The 17,647-nt window shown below is 41.0% G+C and overlaps 1 protein-coding gene across 23 annotated transcripts in view; it reads left to right on the top strand.

Annotated features, from left to right (window-relative positions):
* The window catches only part of BRSK1 (BR serine/threonine kinase 1), a 299,198-nt gene that overhangs the window by 255,647 nt on the left and 25,904 nt on the right, over window positions 1–17,647 (top strand). For 10 of the 23 annotated variants that reach the window (XM_046941627.1, XM_040700868.2, XM_040700867.2 and 7 more), the window contains 3 exons: window positions 7,270–7,330; window positions 11,121–11,328; window positions 12,551–12,599. In XM_046941627.1, coding sequence (XP_046797583.1) covers window positions 7,270–7,330; window positions 11,121–11,328; window positions 12,551–12,599 — 318 coding nt within the window. Of the gene's footprint in view, window positions 1–1,444; window positions 1,469–7,269; window positions 7,331–10,715; window positions 11,329–12,550; window positions 12,600–17,647 lie in introns of all 23 variants that reach the window. The other 13 variants (XM_015286611.4, XM_040700862.2, XM_040700858.2 and 10 more) reach the window with 2 other exon arrangements.

Raw genomic sequence — 17,647 nt, 5'->3', positions numbered from 1 at the left:
GGCCAAAATACAAACGGAGTATCACTCAAGCACATGAAAAAGAACGTACTGTAATGCTTCTTTCCACTTCTCTATTGATGCATAGCACAACTTTTTCTTTCTGTTCTAACTATGTTTTAAGTTTAACTTTCCTCAAAACTGCCTTGTGTTGCCCAGCCCAGCATTTGCAATGTTCTTGTATTCGGAAGCATGGCTAGTTGCACTGAGCAGGAAACTGTGAAATCTACTGGGCATATATTAAATTTGGCATTTCTGTTGGTGACCGTCTTGTGGAAAATGGATTTTCCTCACCCAGCCAGAGGTAACTCTGGCAGCTTGGGAGCCTGTTACTGAAAATGGAGAGAGAGAGTAAAAAAGAGACAGAGAGGAAAAAAGCACAGCATCTGACTTAAAAATTATTTGGTTTAATAACACACTGGGTGTTCTTTATTCCTAATTAATCTTTTTTAATCTGAAAAGGTGGTGATACTTTCTTGAGTTTCCATACCTGCACCCCTAAAAACTTGATAACCTGATTATTCTTTCCTATTTTGAGTGCTTTGGTTACTGGTGAAGAAAAGAATCTTGAAGTTTTTGATTGTCCCTTGGCATCAAAGTCAACATGTCAGAGATTCATTCTGCCTTTAAAGCTGCTGTTTCGGACTCTTTTCAGCACAGCATTGATTTATTCTCCATTCACATTTGAAAGATTTCCCTTGCAACCTTTAAGAGCCAGAGACTGAATTTATTTTAAATGAAAAATGAGATCCTGGAGCACAAGATGGCATCCACAGAGATAAGTGCTGGGTTGCTGAGCTGGTATGCTCTAGGTGATCTGAATTCCTGACTCTAAGACCATCATGACTAATAAGCCAGTATCAAAGCAGATTCACAGCTTGAGCTACAATCTTGTACCCTGGGCTCCCAAGCTGGCTCAGAAATGCATGCTTTAATAACCAATATGTTTCACAGTTCATTCATGGCAAAAAAAGTACTTCTTACCAGGCCAGCTTGGGGGACAGAGGGACACTACACTGAGCAAAAAGGGGACAAAAAGAACAATTTCCTTTATACCAGTCTGATATAACTGTGCCTTATGTCAGAGTCAGAAAAGAAATTCAGCACAGAGTCTGAACCCCATTGCTCTGCTGACTGCTCTCATTGGGATTTGGCTGGAAAGGTTTTTCTACAGCCTTAGAATGTCCCTCTCTGTATTCCCCAGTGCCAAAGTTGGGTGTGTCTGCATTACTGTGAGCAGGACAAAAGTTATTTACTAGTAAATCAAACTGTCCCCCTAGTGTTCCTGGTCTCTGAAGATGTAGGCACCTGTGGCAATAATTATGACCATGCAGTTCTCCGAACAGTATTTCACTCTGCTTTTCCTACTCTTCTCTCCACCTGCTTCCACATCCCCCTCTTTCTCTTTCTTTCTCTTTGCCTTCTCTCTTCATTTTCTCTTTCCGAGGATGGCGAGTGCTGATCCATTGGGGTAAGCTCTAGTTTTGGATTATTCCTGTTGCGGGACCTGTTATGACTTGTAGAGAAACTCTTCATTTGCACTTAACAAATCCAATACAGGTGGATATAGTTCAGAGAATGAGACTTTTCAGCAGGGAGACAGAGAGAGATGTGGGAAGAAGCATTGTTGGTGCTTTTGTGTGTGTTTGTGTGCTTTTATGTTGGAGTTACACTCCATATAACTTAGTTCGGGGTTCTTTTTTGTTCTCTCGTCTGTATGTTTCAATGTCTGTGAGAACACAGAACTAATCTCAGACACTGTGTAGGTACCAAAATACCTGAGAATATCTCCCCCTTCTCTATTTAGTGCTTTTTGTATCTTCTTGATACCTTCCAGTTAATTTTGATCCTAGTTTATCCTTTTTTCTTTCTTTTTTTCCCCCTTTTTCTTTTTTTTTTTTTTTTTTTTCCTAAGATAACACTAAGTCCCATCTGTGTTATTAAAGAAAAAATACCGTGTATTTTCTCTCTTTTGAGTATAGATTTTCTTAGGAGATGAGCAGATGGCCCTAGACACAGATATATCTTCAAAGCTCTTTACTTTCAATTTTCAATAAAGAGGATATAGGTACAATTAGAAATGCAGTCCCACTTCGAATTAAATTTCCATTTATGAATACTTAACGTAAGGGGAATATTTATTAGTAAATGATTTAATAAAAAATGTTGTAATTGATCACTACAGACTGCAGTAAAAGCTTATGAGAAGGTACAAACTGAGAAAGCTAATTAGCACCAGTATGTTTGTAACATGCTTTACAGTTTATTAATTCTTTTAAACCATTTATAAATGATTATGATATAGTATGATTGGCCAGTTAAGGATGGTGATGCTGTTTAACACCACCTTCTTTGTGTGCTGGAAGGAAGAAGAAGAGGTGTGTTGCCAACACCTGCAGTCAAAAATCACCATGTGCTTTTTGTAAAGGCTTAATCTTCCCAAAGGGTATTACTATGAGTAGACCTTCTGACATAAGCAGAAGTATGTTAAGGCATTAAGGTTGGTATTGTTTGCACACTTGGGACTGTAAGACAGAATAGCATTAGAAATAGTCTATTCTTACTCCTTAGATCAGCATCAGGAAGCAAGGAACTACAGTTTGCATTTTTTGGACACCCAAGAGCAGAATTGATGAAATGTAATACACAGTGCCTGAATGTTCACCATTGCTTATTGATTTGGGTAGTTTTCAGGGGTTCTATACCCCAAACTGCAGTTTACAATTTTTTATTTTTACTTGAGTGATCAAGCAAAGAGGAGTATCAAATGCCACCCAATTTATGCTTTAAACAAACAAAAATTGGCTGGATATTTTGGCTGTGCCTTTCAAAACTATGCACAGAATCAAACCAACTCAACATTTTGAAGGCATTTCACCCAGGGGCACAAGTCAGATGCATTACTGCACGCTGCATGCATGCTGCAGGCTCCCCTTCTTGGAAGCATGGCTCCAGCTTGACCAGCTAAAAGACTGTATTCAGCATCCTGGTAAAACTGTGCTATGAAAGCAAGTTCTGCTGGGACTGCAACAAGGTACCAAACTCACTTTTTATTGTAGGGAAAATTTCTGTGAGGTGGTTATTCAAAGAGGAAACAAATACCAAATCTGACCCAAATGTTTAATGCTGGCTGCAAAGCCTATACACTCTACTGGTGTATACTAGCTGATGCACTGTTTAAAGCACTTCAAAATTAATCTGAGTGAAGGACTATGTAGAGGTGCTTGCTCTGCTCTGTACTATATGTGTACTGTGGTCACCAGGTCAGCTGCTTTTTCTTCCTTCTTGTGCCTATACCTCAACAGTGTCAGGCTTCAGCCCTTTACTCTTAGAGCTTGCAAGAAACGGCAGTTCTCTTAAACCAGCTGGAAACTGAATTCCAGCTCCTTGGGTTTGCCAGTAAGATATCAACTGATCTAACACAAATTGGGCCTTACGTGATAGCAGCTGACTAAAATGAGTAAAAACTTACTTTAAAACAAAGGTCCTTGTAATTGAAGTATCAAATAGATTGAATGAGGTATAAAGGCATTGCATATACAAGCTACAGCCCACACATGCTCATTTCTTTTCAGTGCTTGGCCTCTTTCTTTCATAGCTCAGATGTCTCCTGCTTACTGTCTGTCTTTGAGATGGGAGGAATAGCCCACAATGACTTCAGTACCCACCTTATGTTTGGAGTCCTCTCTGTGGCTGCCCCTACCTAGAACTTGGGTCAAGATCCCTAAAGACAGATTTATTTTCATTTCCTGCCTCCATGCTTGACAAAGCAATTATGTCACTGTGGATGGGACTTGAGTCTCTTCTTGGGTCCCTAATGTGGCAGTTGTGTTTGAGGGAATGCTCTTTCTTCGAGCAACTGCATTAACTTTTCTGTTTGTTTTTTCAACAACTTTTTGATGGCTTCCATTGACTTAATGCCCAAGCATACAGCAATACAAAACGCAGAGCAAAATGAGTCACACCTGATGTTCATAGATTCCTAGTAGTAGCAAGCTATTGAAATAGTTATAGATTTAATACTTCCAATGACATTTAATGCCCATAGAGTAACCTCTGAGGAGCAGGTTACTCACTGATAGATATTTCCTGCTAAATACGCTTACTGTGTAGCCATAAGAATGTAAGATGATTTCATATTTTTCTCCTTTTTCCACATGTAAGATCATCTGGGGTCTGCCATACTAATGTGCTGTCTGTACAGCTTCATACCTTTATTTTCTGGTGAGGGGGATACGGATTTAAATTCTCTCTGTTCTCATTGCAGCATTTCAGCACAATGCAACTTTTTCATTAGTTTCTTTTGGCCCTGCCCCAGTTCTGTCCACCTGACTCTGAGATACAGGAGCAGTGCATGTGTTTGTTTGTTTGCTTGTTTTAAAATGAATTCCAGTATTTCCTAACTAGGGTGATCTCAATGGGAGGAAAAATCTCTCATTTTTGCTTGTTAGCATTTTTGTACGGGAGTATAGAATCTGCTACTGCTCTGAGTTTTTATAGCCAGCTTGGAAACTGTGTCACATTTGTAAAGGTAAATTCTGCAGGATTTATTCAATTGGAGAAGACGCAAAGAAGAACTTCTCAGTCTGGATGTCATATTCCATATCAACATGTTCTTGTAAAAGGGAAAAGTTTTGATAATGTACAACTCTCTTTTCACCCCAGCACTTAAAATTAACCCAGGGTTCTTTAAACTCTTCCTACTGCTCCTCTATACAATTTCCAGTGTGGACAAACTAAGATTTGCTATAAGACCTAAGACCTATTTCTTATGTATTTTTGCATGTAAATCAGCAACAGAAATACAAGTTGTTCGATAGCAATCATGTGGATACTGAATGCATTTCTAGGAGGATATCACACTAACTCTCTCTTCTGTCCCCTACCTCAGGCTCCTAGGCTGGATGAAAACACAGTACACAGCAACACTTTTTTCAAATATTGCTTCCAATAAGGAACTGGGAGTTGGGAGGGCGGGACTGCCGTGTTTTGTCCTCCATGTGCGTGATCATTTTTGTAAAAAATTAGAGGGCAGTGGGGTTGGGAGGGGAGAATTCAGGACTTGGAAACATCTGATTGCAAAGAGGAAATAGCAGATTGGAACTTTTAATCGAGTATCCTGGAATTCAGGTGAGTGTCAGAGAGGACCTTCCCACCATAATTAAGTGTTGGTGGGAACATCTCCTAGTGGTAGTTAAACTCCTAAATAGGTGTTTAACTGCATCTTTGGGCACCTAAATTCCTCACAAATCTTATGCAAAGTAATTTATATGCTTGTCTTGTAATTTATGGTTTGGAAAAAGTTTTTGCTGATGACTCATACAAGGAAGATTTTAACCAAGCTTCCCATATGCATGACACATCTGCGTTGCACTCAGCTATTTCAGTTATAGAACAGGCACACAAAATAGCCTATTGAAAGCAGAGCAGACAGTTCTCCCTTTAAAACTACTTTGCATAAACCTTTATGAGTGCCTCATATTACGATGGTGCGAATTTAAGTTCAATTAAGTGCCAAGACTGAGCTTCTAGTTTTTGTCTGCCATACTGTGGGCAGACTGTGGCAGGGTACAAGGAGGGAGATTCTGCTTAGAATGAGTGCCCCAGTTTTTCATGGTGCAAATTTAGATTTAATCTGACCAAAAAAAAAAAAAAAAAAAAAAAAAAGGAAGAAAAAATGGAAAAAAAGAAAAAAGAAAAAAAAGCATGCCAAGTCTGGGCTTCTGCATTTTACCTACCTGTGATGGAAAAACTGGAAAGAGATAGAAAGAAAGCCATCAGTGAGTATTTTCTGCAGAGGATACAGAGCGAATAAGATCTACCACTGTGTTCAGTTTTAACTTACTCTGGAACTACATCCTGTTATGCAGTTTACATATTTTTTAGCAATTCTAATACTCACATTTATTTAGAAATATATTTCTGGGAGTCCATTTCAGAAACAGATATTTTGATTCTTCTAAAACAGATTTAAAAGTTCAGTAATCAGAGACAATTCATGGTCTAAATTTCTTTTATATTCCCTTATATACAAGCTGATACTAACCAACCCATATCAGTTCTATATATGTGTATATACACATGCACACGTGCAGTCAGCTTTCCAAGCATCTAGAAGATTTTACCTTTTGACGTTCATTACCTGAAGGCAAGTAATTGCTTTCATTGCTCTTAGCATAGGTGAAATATTGGTAGATATGCTAAACTGGCATATTGCTTGGTGGTTGTTGACCAGCGTCATTCTTAGCCAAGTTCTCTGCTGTAAGATGCTTCAGTCTTCAAGACAACTTTCTTTCTATTTAAAGCTACCTCTGCAGCTTACTCAGTTTGAGTCATGTGGAGGTTTTTTTCTCATGATGAGCAGCCCTCCTTCTGGAAAGTTGTTCTACTGAAATGTTTGTTCATTTGGCCTGTGCCCTTTCAGCATGTTTTAGTATAGCACAGTCGTATGTTTTGTTGTCTACAGCTCACAGTTTTATTAGATGGCCTTTGCTGGAGAGCATAAGAGCATTACAGTGCAGGTGGCCTTGTCAGCAAGCAAAGCAGTTGATTCTCTATTGATTGGCTTTTTTTTCAGAGGACACCTGGTCAGTTATCCTGCTATTGGTGAAGTTATCAGTAACAGCAGAACTAGTTATTCATAAGCAAAACCTGGCTTGCTTAATGCAACAGCAGGAAATCTTACTGGGGAACAGGGCTATGAAATCCATCAGTGGGAAGTTGGGGAAGCTTGAGACAGTGTGAACTTTGATTCCAATGGAAAGTCACTGCGTAGGGAACAATTATGTATCTTGGTCCTGAAGGCTTGCTTTTTTCCTTAATACGCGGAGGATCCCCCTACCTTTTTGCCTTGTGCACACAGTGGCTTTCCATGTTGCTTGTGACAGAACATCTCATTCTGTGACCTCCAACACTGTGTAGGAGAGTCCTCAGCACCGGCATGCGTCTTGTCAGTCCTTTTTGAATTCAACAGTTCCACTTGCACAGGCCAGACGCAGTAGTTTTCAAGGACTTGATGGCCAAAAATATGGTAGCGACTCCTGTAATGAAAAGGGATTATAGCTTCCTCATTGAGCAAGCAGCATTTCTTAGGGTTTTGTTGTGAGAGGAACAACTGAAAAGTGTGACAGTAGTGAGAGGAAAGAGTCGTGCTTTTCCAGTGACAGTCTCCCTCCTTCTCCTCACGTCATGCCTGTGCCTGCAGTGGCTGGTGTTCAGGGTTATTGCTTGTTTACGTTTTCTGAGGGCCTTTTTTTTATTGTGTCCATTCAGGTCTCGGTCAATCAGCGGAGCTTCATCTGGGCTCTCCACCAGTCCTCTCAGCAGTCCAAGGGTAAGTGGTTCTGCTTCAAGATCCGTTGGTCCAGTTCACTCACACATGCTTGATGCTTTTCAACATCTGTTGCTGCAGAGCCATGGCTCTTAGCTGGGATGTTTTGGTTTTCCTTCGCAGCTTGTAAATTTTCATGAGTGGTGAGGGAATTGTTATCTACAAATCCAAGCTGAGAATTTACCATACATTTTCCCTGCACTATTAAAGGTACCTCAGGGATCTCACTGTGCCCCTGTCCTTTTTCAATCTCAGAAGTGCATCGAATAACATTGTTATGACTAAACACTGCTATTTCCAGCTGAGGTCTGTATACGACGTGGTTTCAGACCATATATCAGAAACTGCTTCACAGCTGCTTTCAATCAAGCCACAGCAGAGCATCAAGCCACGCTGGCTACAGTCAACTTAATTCGGTTTGCCACAGAGTAGCTTGGATTAGAAAGTCAAACAAAATCAGTTTCACAAATTTGAGGACCAGCAAATTTAAAAAGAGAGTAAAAAGTTAATTAATTGAGGGTATTGTAAATCCCCAGTAAGGTGTATACTATAAAGACAATCAGGTGTAAGTTTGGTAAAGATTCCAACTCGTTGCTTGATTGAACTGTTTTCTGAAACATATTCTGGGTTCCTCTCAATTATTACCCTATTTTGCAGCTGGCAGAAATATGTTTGCAGTCTCCTCTGTGTCTCTAGTGTGCGAGGAACCAGTGAAGATCCACTTCCTTTCCTTCCTTGTTTCTGTACCTCTTGAATGGCAGTGGAATGAAGCAGATATCTGAGAATTCTCATACCACTGCAGAATGTACTGAAAAAGAGCAAAAAGAGTTATGTGCAAAAAATAAGCATCCAGAGCTGCAAACCTTAGACCTGATCTCATTAATTGATCTCTTGGGATCAATTTCTGACATCTCAGTAGGACTACATCAAAGAATAAGGATGACAAGATCTGTTCCATAGTTGCTGTATCTTAACATTATTACTTAATAGGCAGTTGATTAAATAGTCTTCAAAGGGATTTAGCAGCCAGATGGCATTTTCCGCAGTTCATGACCATTTTAAGGTAGGTCAGATTTGTGGCTTACAAGGTAATATTGGAATAAAAATTTATTTTAAAGTCCTTACCTATGTTCTAATATCATCTGAGATTACTGAAAGAGAATATACTTTAAAAAATCAAATGCACATTTCACTGTATGCACTGCTTAGGTGAAGTTCTATGAGAAATTGAATTCAATGGCAACTAAGACTTGTTAATTCTCACAGGATCTTGCTAATGGTTTTCCCTATTGCACCAGCTGAAAGACAGACCTGATCTTGTTCTTTGTTATGTTACTAGAAGTGTGGTAATTAAGGGTGCCCATTCAGATTCGTAATGGCTTAAGTGGGAGTTTAATTTGACTTATTTCTTTCAAATTTGTTTCTCAAATCGTCATGCACATATGATTTAAAAATTGCAAGGAAACATTTGCAATCAACAGTTTTTGACTTTTATCATTTGAAGTCATTTGCAAATGATGAGTAGTCAGATGCTGGTGGTGACTTTCATAAATTAACCACTTCATCTTTTCCCTTTTCTTTCTCATTGGTGATCAGTATGGACCAAAATGTCAAACTTAAATTAACTTTACAACTCTAATAGTAATATGAACATTTTGATGCAGTGATTTTCTTTTAATTTTAATGGCCTAACCCTAAGTTCTTCAAATAGAAAGTTCTGATGGAAACTATTTTAGACATTGCTTTAGATACATCTCTGCAAGTTATAAACACGGCAGCACTGTGTTAATCCATCAAACCCAGAAAGTAATCTTACTACTGTGTGTGCTTACCTGACATGTGAGACAAGGCTGCATTTACAAGGCATGTCTGAACATTGCCTGACTAGAGCTTCTAAATGTTCAGAATGGATAATAATAGAATGCTTCATGGTAGTTAATAATTTGCAAGAAATCAGAACATGAATGCAGACCAAAGGTAAAGAGCTTGAGTGGTAATGTCTATTTTTTAATATTCTGCCAGTACTTGCAATCTGGGGTGTTAACATCAATATTTTGTAAGGACATTCATTTTGTTTTAAAAGTGACTTTTACTTGCAACTGTGCCTTGAAAAGGCTTCTGTCTTCCCAAGTCTGTGTACTGCTGTTCGCTGATTCCATATGAACGGTTTCCCAAAATGCCTGTAACATGTTTAAATGTTATTATTTGGGAAAAAAAAAAAAAGTCATAATCCCATTTTTGATAACTCAGTGATGGATTATGAACTTTGATTGTCTTTTTCTTTTTTTTTTTTTTTTACACTGTATCTTACAAACAGTGGTGCCCCCTGTACCCTCTCACAGAACTGGGACTTAATGTGAAATACTGCTGTAACTGTATGACAGAAATCTTAATGATCAAGCTGTCCTTCGACAGCGTGAGGGATGTTGCAGGAGAAGCATATTGCATGGGAAATATCTCTTCCCAGATAAATGAATTTTCCAGGCCCTTCTGAAATTTTTACTATAGCTATTCACAAATTAAGCAAGGAGCTGAGGTCACGTTTTCCTCTTGGCACTGTGTGTTATGAAACCCCGAGCGGATGCTGAGCAGCTTAACTGTCCAGGCCAGGGGAGGAGGCCAGATGCCAACATGGCATCGCTCTCCCTTTCCTCCCTCCTTCTGCAAGGATGGCTGCAGCTGATGTGTGCCTTAGGCAGAGTCAGGGGCAAAGAGGAGGGACAGAGGTTCTGACCGGTGTGTGCAGTAAGCTCTGTGTATCGCCTACCACTCCGTATGTATCACACACCTGTTTTGAGTTCCATCTCTCCACTGGGTTTGCACATGGGCACTTTGAGCTGAAAGAGGTGGTCCCATTCTTGGCATATCTCAATTTGTCTGTGGCTTCAGTGATTCTTCTTCCCCTTCCTCACCTCCCTAAGCATTTTGCTTCTCTCACTGCAGGGCGATCAGAACAATCCCAGAGAGATGACATTTCTCTCTTCTTTTTTCTTGATTACTTTCTTTCATTTTATTTTTATTTTTTACTTTTCCTTTGTTTTACTTTTCTTTCTGTTGTTTTCCTTTGCTGACACGTGGTTGGTTAATATGATGAAGCCTGTTATGACACTGTTGTTCTTGCTGCTGCCGCTGCTGCTGTTGTTGATGATGCCGTGTTCCCAGCTAACTGCATGTCTTTTTTTGTTTTTTTGTTTGTTTGTTCGTTTTTGTTTCTTTGCAAAATCCCTCCCCCACTACCCCTTCACCTCCATCTCTTGTGTCTCCTTGTGACATGATGCATCTTTGTGACTCGGATGGATTTTATTCTGATTTTCCTTTCTCTGCTCGCCCGCTCTATGCGTATTTCACTGTTTTTGATGTGCATGGACACTCCGTGTCTGTCTCGTAGCCTATCAGAAAGTTCTTCATCCCCCCTCAGACCTCCGACCTCCCTTTCTCTCCCCGACCCCAAGTCTCCTTGGACCCCGATGCTTGTAGGAACGCCTCCAGGCCTGGACATGTACTCCAACCAAAGCCAGCACTTCAGCCCAACCCAAAGACGCAGACTTTGCCATCCAAGAGCAAATTGGCCGAAAAACCACTCCAGTCTACTAAATCCAACCCACTCCCTTCCAGCAATGCCAGCGCACCCTCTTCCCAGAACAGCCCCGTGCAGAATGCCCCGGGCCGCTCGCCTGCTGCCGGCTTTAACCCACAGCTGGCTGTTCCTAAATTGCAGACCAACCCTATGTCTCCTGTTAGATTACTCCCTTCTAGTACTGACCCAAGCACCAAATCTATCCCCATCATACAGGTCACCCCTCACCCCTCTCCAAGGGGAAGTCCCCTCCCTACCCCCAAGGGGACACCTGTCCATACGCCAAAGGAGAGCCCAGCAGGCACACCCAACCCAACACCACCATCCAGCCCCAGCATTGGAGGAATGCCATGGAGGACACGGCTCAACTCAATCAAGAATAGTTTCCTGGGGTCTCCTCGCTTCCATCGCCGGAAATTGCAAGGTAAGTACTCTGTCCAGATGTACAGGGTGGGTCTGATTCAGGCAGCCATTCACCAGCAAGTTGATACCTCTCTTTGGCTCTCAAAAATTTGGTACAGCAAATGAGAGTGATAGCATCAAACAGTGCTAGCCCAAAGTGTGTGTCAGCAGGCTCTGTAAATCCACTGCACCTGCTCCAACAGCATCTCCTGAGCTCTCTTCGTACTCAAGTAGTAGAGACCTTAGTATCATTGACATGGTTGTTAGAAGCCAAGAACATTTTATCTTCAGATCATCACTTATTTTGCCAGCAAACCTAGAGCTATGGTATTTCACTAATGCCTGTACTCTGCTGCCCCTCTGCAACCATGGGCCAAGCTTTCTGCTGAAAAAAGACAGCCAGTGACAATAGACTGAAATTATCCTTTTGATGTACAGTTTGTTTGATCTTGGTTAGTGCTTTTTTTACCACCTTGGGTAATTGGTATAAAAAACTGCCTTAATGCAATCAGCGTTTTCATTTCCACTGGCTTGTTTTAGTTTTAAGAGTCTCTAGAGTGTTGAGATCAACAAAATTGTTTTCTTCGATCTCCAGGTAGCTTTTTGCATTCAGGCAAAGGGCACCAAAGTCACATGCACTGTCCTCAGATATAATCAGCAACCATTCCAATGCCAGGATCCTTTGGGAAAGCAGGATTACAGCCATGAAAGAGTTAGGTTTTGGACTGTGATTGTCAGGGGCATTGTCCCTGAGATGGACAGAGAACTGCTGAGAATTGCAGCAGTGACTGAGCTTCAGCCAGATGGACTTTGAAGCAAATGGCCTGGTACAGGAAATTTGTACATTTACATTGTGTTCTGAAAATTCCACAGGGATTCCTCATATTTTTGGTGACTAAAGGAAACTTTGCATAAAGCTCCATTGCATGAAGTGTGAGAATTGGCTCATGAAGCAATAGTAAACAAGTTTTAAGGCAATCAGATTGGCATGATGTTTGGGATTTTCTAGTGATTTAAGAAAGAGTAGGACAAGCCTTGAAATGCATCACTTGATTAGATACAATAATCTAGGGGCACATGACCGATTTTAAATGTCAGAACTAGTCTGCAGAGGCAGTGGGCAAATGAAAGGGTGGTGCAATGTCACAATGTTTTCATTGTTATAGAACCAGAAAAAAAGAAGGTGTGCTGATTCATTGATTTCTTTTCTCCCTTCCTCTCTTTGGCTGTGTGTGCATGGGCAGTACCTACACCAGAGGAAATGTCCAATTTAACCCCAGAATCATCCCCAGAGTAAGTATTTTACCAGTACTCTACTTCTTTTCCACCACCTACCAATGTCATTTCCTTGCCTGAATGTCACAGGGTGACTGTTTCTGCTCTGAATCGGTATCTTACTGTAGCCTGTTATATGATGAGTGGGACTGAGATGTCAAAACAATCCCTCTGCTAAGGGCCTGAGATGAAGTCTCTACCTCATTAATGGCTGTGTGGTCAACTGGTGATGAGACAGTCTCACAGTAACCACCTCATTTTTACTCGTGGCTTGCTGAGTTTAGTAGTCTTGGAACATCTTCTCATTCTCTTCTTTCATTTGGTTCTCAAGCACATCACTGTTGGGCATAGTCAATGGCTTATACTGGCACTAACTATGCAGTAGAGGGTCTTTTTCTTAGCACATGTAAGTTTGAATCCTCAGGATAGCATGCAGAAGCCTCTGCTCAGCTGATTGAGAGGAATCTTTGGCTGGGATAGTAAGTGCAGTGTTAATCCTGGACAGCAACTCTGGGAGGTGGAGAAGCTGCTTCATATTCACCAGACTTGTTCCTGAAAGTCCGTGTACATTTCAACCATTTCATGGCGCAAATGTGCGTCACTGCATGGAAGGTTTGGAAGTCCCTGCCAGAGAGTGCTGCTCCAAACACTTCCTAATATATGCAACAGATGCCAAATTATTCCTTTTTATTTTCACAGCTTGTGTTTGTGCACCCAATGCCCATAGGCTTTCCCTGCCAACCAAGGCAATTTGGCCTTTCATCAAAATACTTGTGTGAAATATTCATGAGTCGTAGATAAAAATTGCAGGCCCAAAGTTTTATAATTGTTGATAATGGTACTTTCCCCAGACCTGGCATGTAACTGATGTAGTATGTGCAATCTATTTCTAATGGTGCAGAATGGAGAGTGATAAAGGCTACAGGAGATTAAGGAACAGTAAAGTTTAGTAAAAGAAATTAGGGAAGAAAATATTGAATAAATTGTATTTTCAACAATTTGGACCATGTACTAATAGAGAGGCATGAGAGAAATTCACAGTATTAACACATCCTGGCAGAATAAATACATTGTATTCTCATTTCAATTATTTTTAAGGCTGTTAAAGCAAAAAAAAATCACTGAATTAAGTTTCTTCCCTTTGTATCCTCTCCTCTCACCTTTGTGTGTGTGTTGGTTGAAGTTCTGTGAATTTATTGCCTTCTCTGCTTCCCACTCACCCTTTGAAAACTGGTGGATGAAGTAGTGCCTATCATTTGAGGCAGTTTGGATGCAAGTCAAAGCCTAAGGCCCTTTTTTCTTTTTCTGTGTAATTGCCAAATTAATTAGTTCAATTGGGCTGCACCCTCCAGTAAACATAATAAAAGTCGTAAAAAATAATGAGCTGGATTTTATTTTAACAGTTGATATTTCGTTGCTCGGTGCCCACTTCCAAATGTCTTGGTGGTTTTTGTTGTTTTTTTTTTCTGTTCTTCTTTTCCTTTCTGTAAGGAATAAGGTATCCTTATCAAGAGCTCTATTGACCTCATGGGTTGAGGAATAAAAATATATGTCCTTGCTCTAGTACAGCATTCTTCAATGACTGCCACTCATTTAACAAAACCTGATGTTTAGATGATATGCTTTGACATGTCTGGGTAGTGCTATTCTTTCTCATTTGAAAAAGTCCTAGAAAATGTGCTAGGGATGGCATTTAAAGAGACATAGCTCCAGCTGCTTTAGACATGCGAAGCTCCAATTGCTTGAGTAGAAATGCTGTTATTTATGCCAAGCAGGTAGACTTACAGAGATTGCAGATCCATGCAATTAGAGGCAGAGAAGGCAGTGAGGCAATGCTGTCAGACACTCCAAAAGCAGAAAACAGAACAACATTACAACAGTCAGAAATTCAATGTGAAGTAATAAAGCACTTGCCCGTATTTTCATACTGATCTATTTGATTTTTTCCATCAGCTGGACACCTGATTAGATTCCCAATGGACCCAGCCTCCCATGTATCTTCTGTCTCCCTCCCCATCAGGAGGCTTGCCATCACAAGAAATGATTGTTTTCACTGTTTGGAGCCTGATTTTGTAGGGTGCTAGAGCATCTCAGATTGCTGAGGATCTCTGAATTATACCTGTTTTAATCCAAGTCAGTAGTACTTAGCACACCTCAAGAGGAGGGAAACCCCTATTGTATGGTTTCACTCTGAAGTGGCTTCTTCTTCATCAGACCTATTTTCTGTGCAGAAGCACAGCTAGTTCTGTCATTTTCAAGGAGAAAGATGAGTGCATGTGTGCTCTGTCTTGATTCAGTTCATTCAGAAAGAGGAGAGACCACTGGCATCTATTCTGTCTCATGTGACTTGAGCAAAATTATGTATTGAATTCTAGTGATTTGCAAGCTGGATCATAGCCCAGGCTATCAGTGAATCTTCCAGAGTCAGTGTTACTGGTGATAACCTTGCTGAAGAAGAGAGCCCAGCTGCACTCTGTAGACTCCAGACCAAGTTTCCAAGCTGAACAGGAGAAAACTTCCTTGTGTTCTGTGGCCCTTTTAACCTGCACTCATTAAGAGACCTATACATAAAGGCTCCACAAAACCATTAGCAAAAATACAAATATGAAAAGTAGTATTTCAAGATGGCAGATCTGCAGTTCAGATATTCATGCTTTTTTCCAGTTCAGCTTCCAAGGAGCATGTGTGACATGCATTGGGCCCCTAGAGTCCTGACAGCCAAGCCCTGTTCGTATTATGATAGATCCCAGCCTAAGACAACTAGACATTTTAGATAGATAACCAGGTGCAAATTTACTAATGAGCATAGACCCTTTACATGCAGGGAGCTATTGCCCCAGCTCTCTGGGGGCTTGCGGAGTTGTTATGGTACGTGTGAGACACATGAGCTAATTAGTATATAATTTCCTTTCACACTCTAACCCTGGCTCCTTAACGACCCATTTAAATGAGAGGCCCTTTCTCTTTACAGCTCTCCATGCTTATCTTTGGCTCACTGCTTTAGTTACAGCTGCCTCTGAATATTTTAGGGAGTGACTTTTCCAGCCCACTTTAATTGAGTGGGGGGCAGTGATTTACCAAATTGCAAATGAACCCTTTTGTACTCTTATCTCTATAATGGGTGGACACAAATGATTATTTGCACAGCTGAGGTGTGGTGCTCCTCTCTTGCTTCATCTTTGCCCTTCCTCATTCTGTCTTTGCTGCAGGAAGGGGTTCTCCTAATAACCAGCTGTTTAGTACTTTGTTGGGGTGCACAGCAATCCTTTGTGCACATGGCTCTCCTTTCCTGCAGAGGCTGGTCTGTAGATTGTCTTGTTCTGTTGAGTGGTGAACATCCCCTTCAAGTGAAAGCCTATTGCTTGCCATGGAATTATAAAATACCCAGTGGAGTGAAAAACTTGTTCATGGCAGGTCTTTTCATCTCTTTTTTATCCTAAATTTTTCTTTGCTAGAACATGATCCCACATGACAGTGGGATTGAGTGCACCTTCAGCAAGTTTGCAGGTGGCACCAAGCTGAGTGGTGCAGTTGACATGCTAGAGGGAAGGGGTGCTATCCAGAGGGACTGGGACAGGCTTGAGAGGCAGACCCATGCCAACCTCATGGAGTTCAACAAGGCCAAGTGCAATATCCTGAGTCAGGGCAATCTCAAGCACAGATACAGGTTGGGCAGAGAGTCAAGACAGCCTTGAGAGAAGGATTTGGGCTTGTCAACTGAAAGATTCAACATGAGCCGTCAATGTGTGCTTGCGGCCCAAAAGGCCAACCATATCCTGGGTTGCATCAAGAGAAGTGTGACCAGCAGGTTGAGGGAGGTGATTCTCATGTCTGATGGCATCTTCCTTCTCCTCAAAGCCTTAACTCTCAGAGGTGCTACCTCCAAGTTCTGAGTAGTTTCCCCCAGTAAGATACATGCCCCATTTTTCCTTTAGCTGATTTAACTTAAAAGTGAGTTTCGACGAAGTGCTTCAAGAAGGTGGGACAATAAACAAAATCAAACATTCACTGATATGATCAGTGTGAAAAACAAACAGAACAATTTGATTTTATGGTGATACCTCCATCTGATGCTGAAAGGAACAATGGAGTTGGACTGCTGTCAGTGGAAAGCCTGTGCTGTGTTTTGTGCGGTGCTGAGATTTTCTCTCTCAGTACTGGAAGTTCATTCTTTTGTAAGAAAGCCAGACTAATGAATGACAAAGTCTTTGTCCTGGCTCTATAGGTAGCAGTGGATTTCATTTGCAGGCAGATTGAAGGGCCAATGAAACCTAGAGCTTGCTTTAAAAAATGACTGTCAGTCTGAGAAGACACCTTTGAGAATGGAACTTTCCAAGTCCAGAAACACCAAAGGGGTTGAAATGGACAGGAGTGAACGTAAAGTGCTGTGCTAACAACACCCGCTATTGTCATAAAAATTGAGACCCCTGGAGGCATCTCAGAGACGTGTCCCCAGCTTTACAAGGACTGTACCAAAAGCAATGCCTTCTATGTTGTTATGTTGGCCCATGACATCAGTGGCAGATGGTGGTATGGCAATAGAGGTTGAACCTTCCCACCAATATTCAGTTACATTTTGTTGCTGTGCGATAAATGGCAGCAGAGGGGCAGTCTGGCAGAATGGCATCTGACACAGAAGTGCAAATGAAGCAGTGGGGAGTCACTGAATTCCTCCATGAGGAAATAAGTGACACCCATTGACATTTATTGATGTTTGCTGAACATTTCTGGAGGCCAACCAGGGAAGAGAGCAGTAAGGTGATGGGTAGTGTGTTCCAGCAGTGGGGCATCTCTGCTGATTCAGATTTTTGCAAGCTCAATATGCAGGTTCTTGTTCATAGGTAGTGAAAATGCATAGCTAGTGGTGGTGACTGTGATGAAAAATAGTTTTGTAGCTGAGAATTTGCTCTATCACAAAGTGTTGTTGTGCTCTTTGTATCTGTTGTAGTTTCCATGGAAATAAATAGGAGGCATTACTTTTAGAGAGACCTATGTGTATGAATTATGTATGTGACATATTAATTAGTGTATTGGCTTTATATAAAAGTTACCATTGCTCCTGTATT

The sequence above is a fragment of the Gallus gallus genome, chromosome 5 (assembly GCF_016699485.2).
Source record: "Gallus gallus isolate bGalGal1 chromosome 5, bGalGal1.mat.broiler.GRCg7b, whole genome shotgun sequence".
NCBI classification, from domain to species: domain Eukaryota; kingdom Metazoa; phylum Chordata; class Aves; order Galliformes; family Phasianidae; genus Gallus; species Gallus gallus.
The sequence above is the reverse complement of the archived record's forward strand: the minus strand, read 5'-3'. Positions and strand labels throughout refer to the sequence as shown.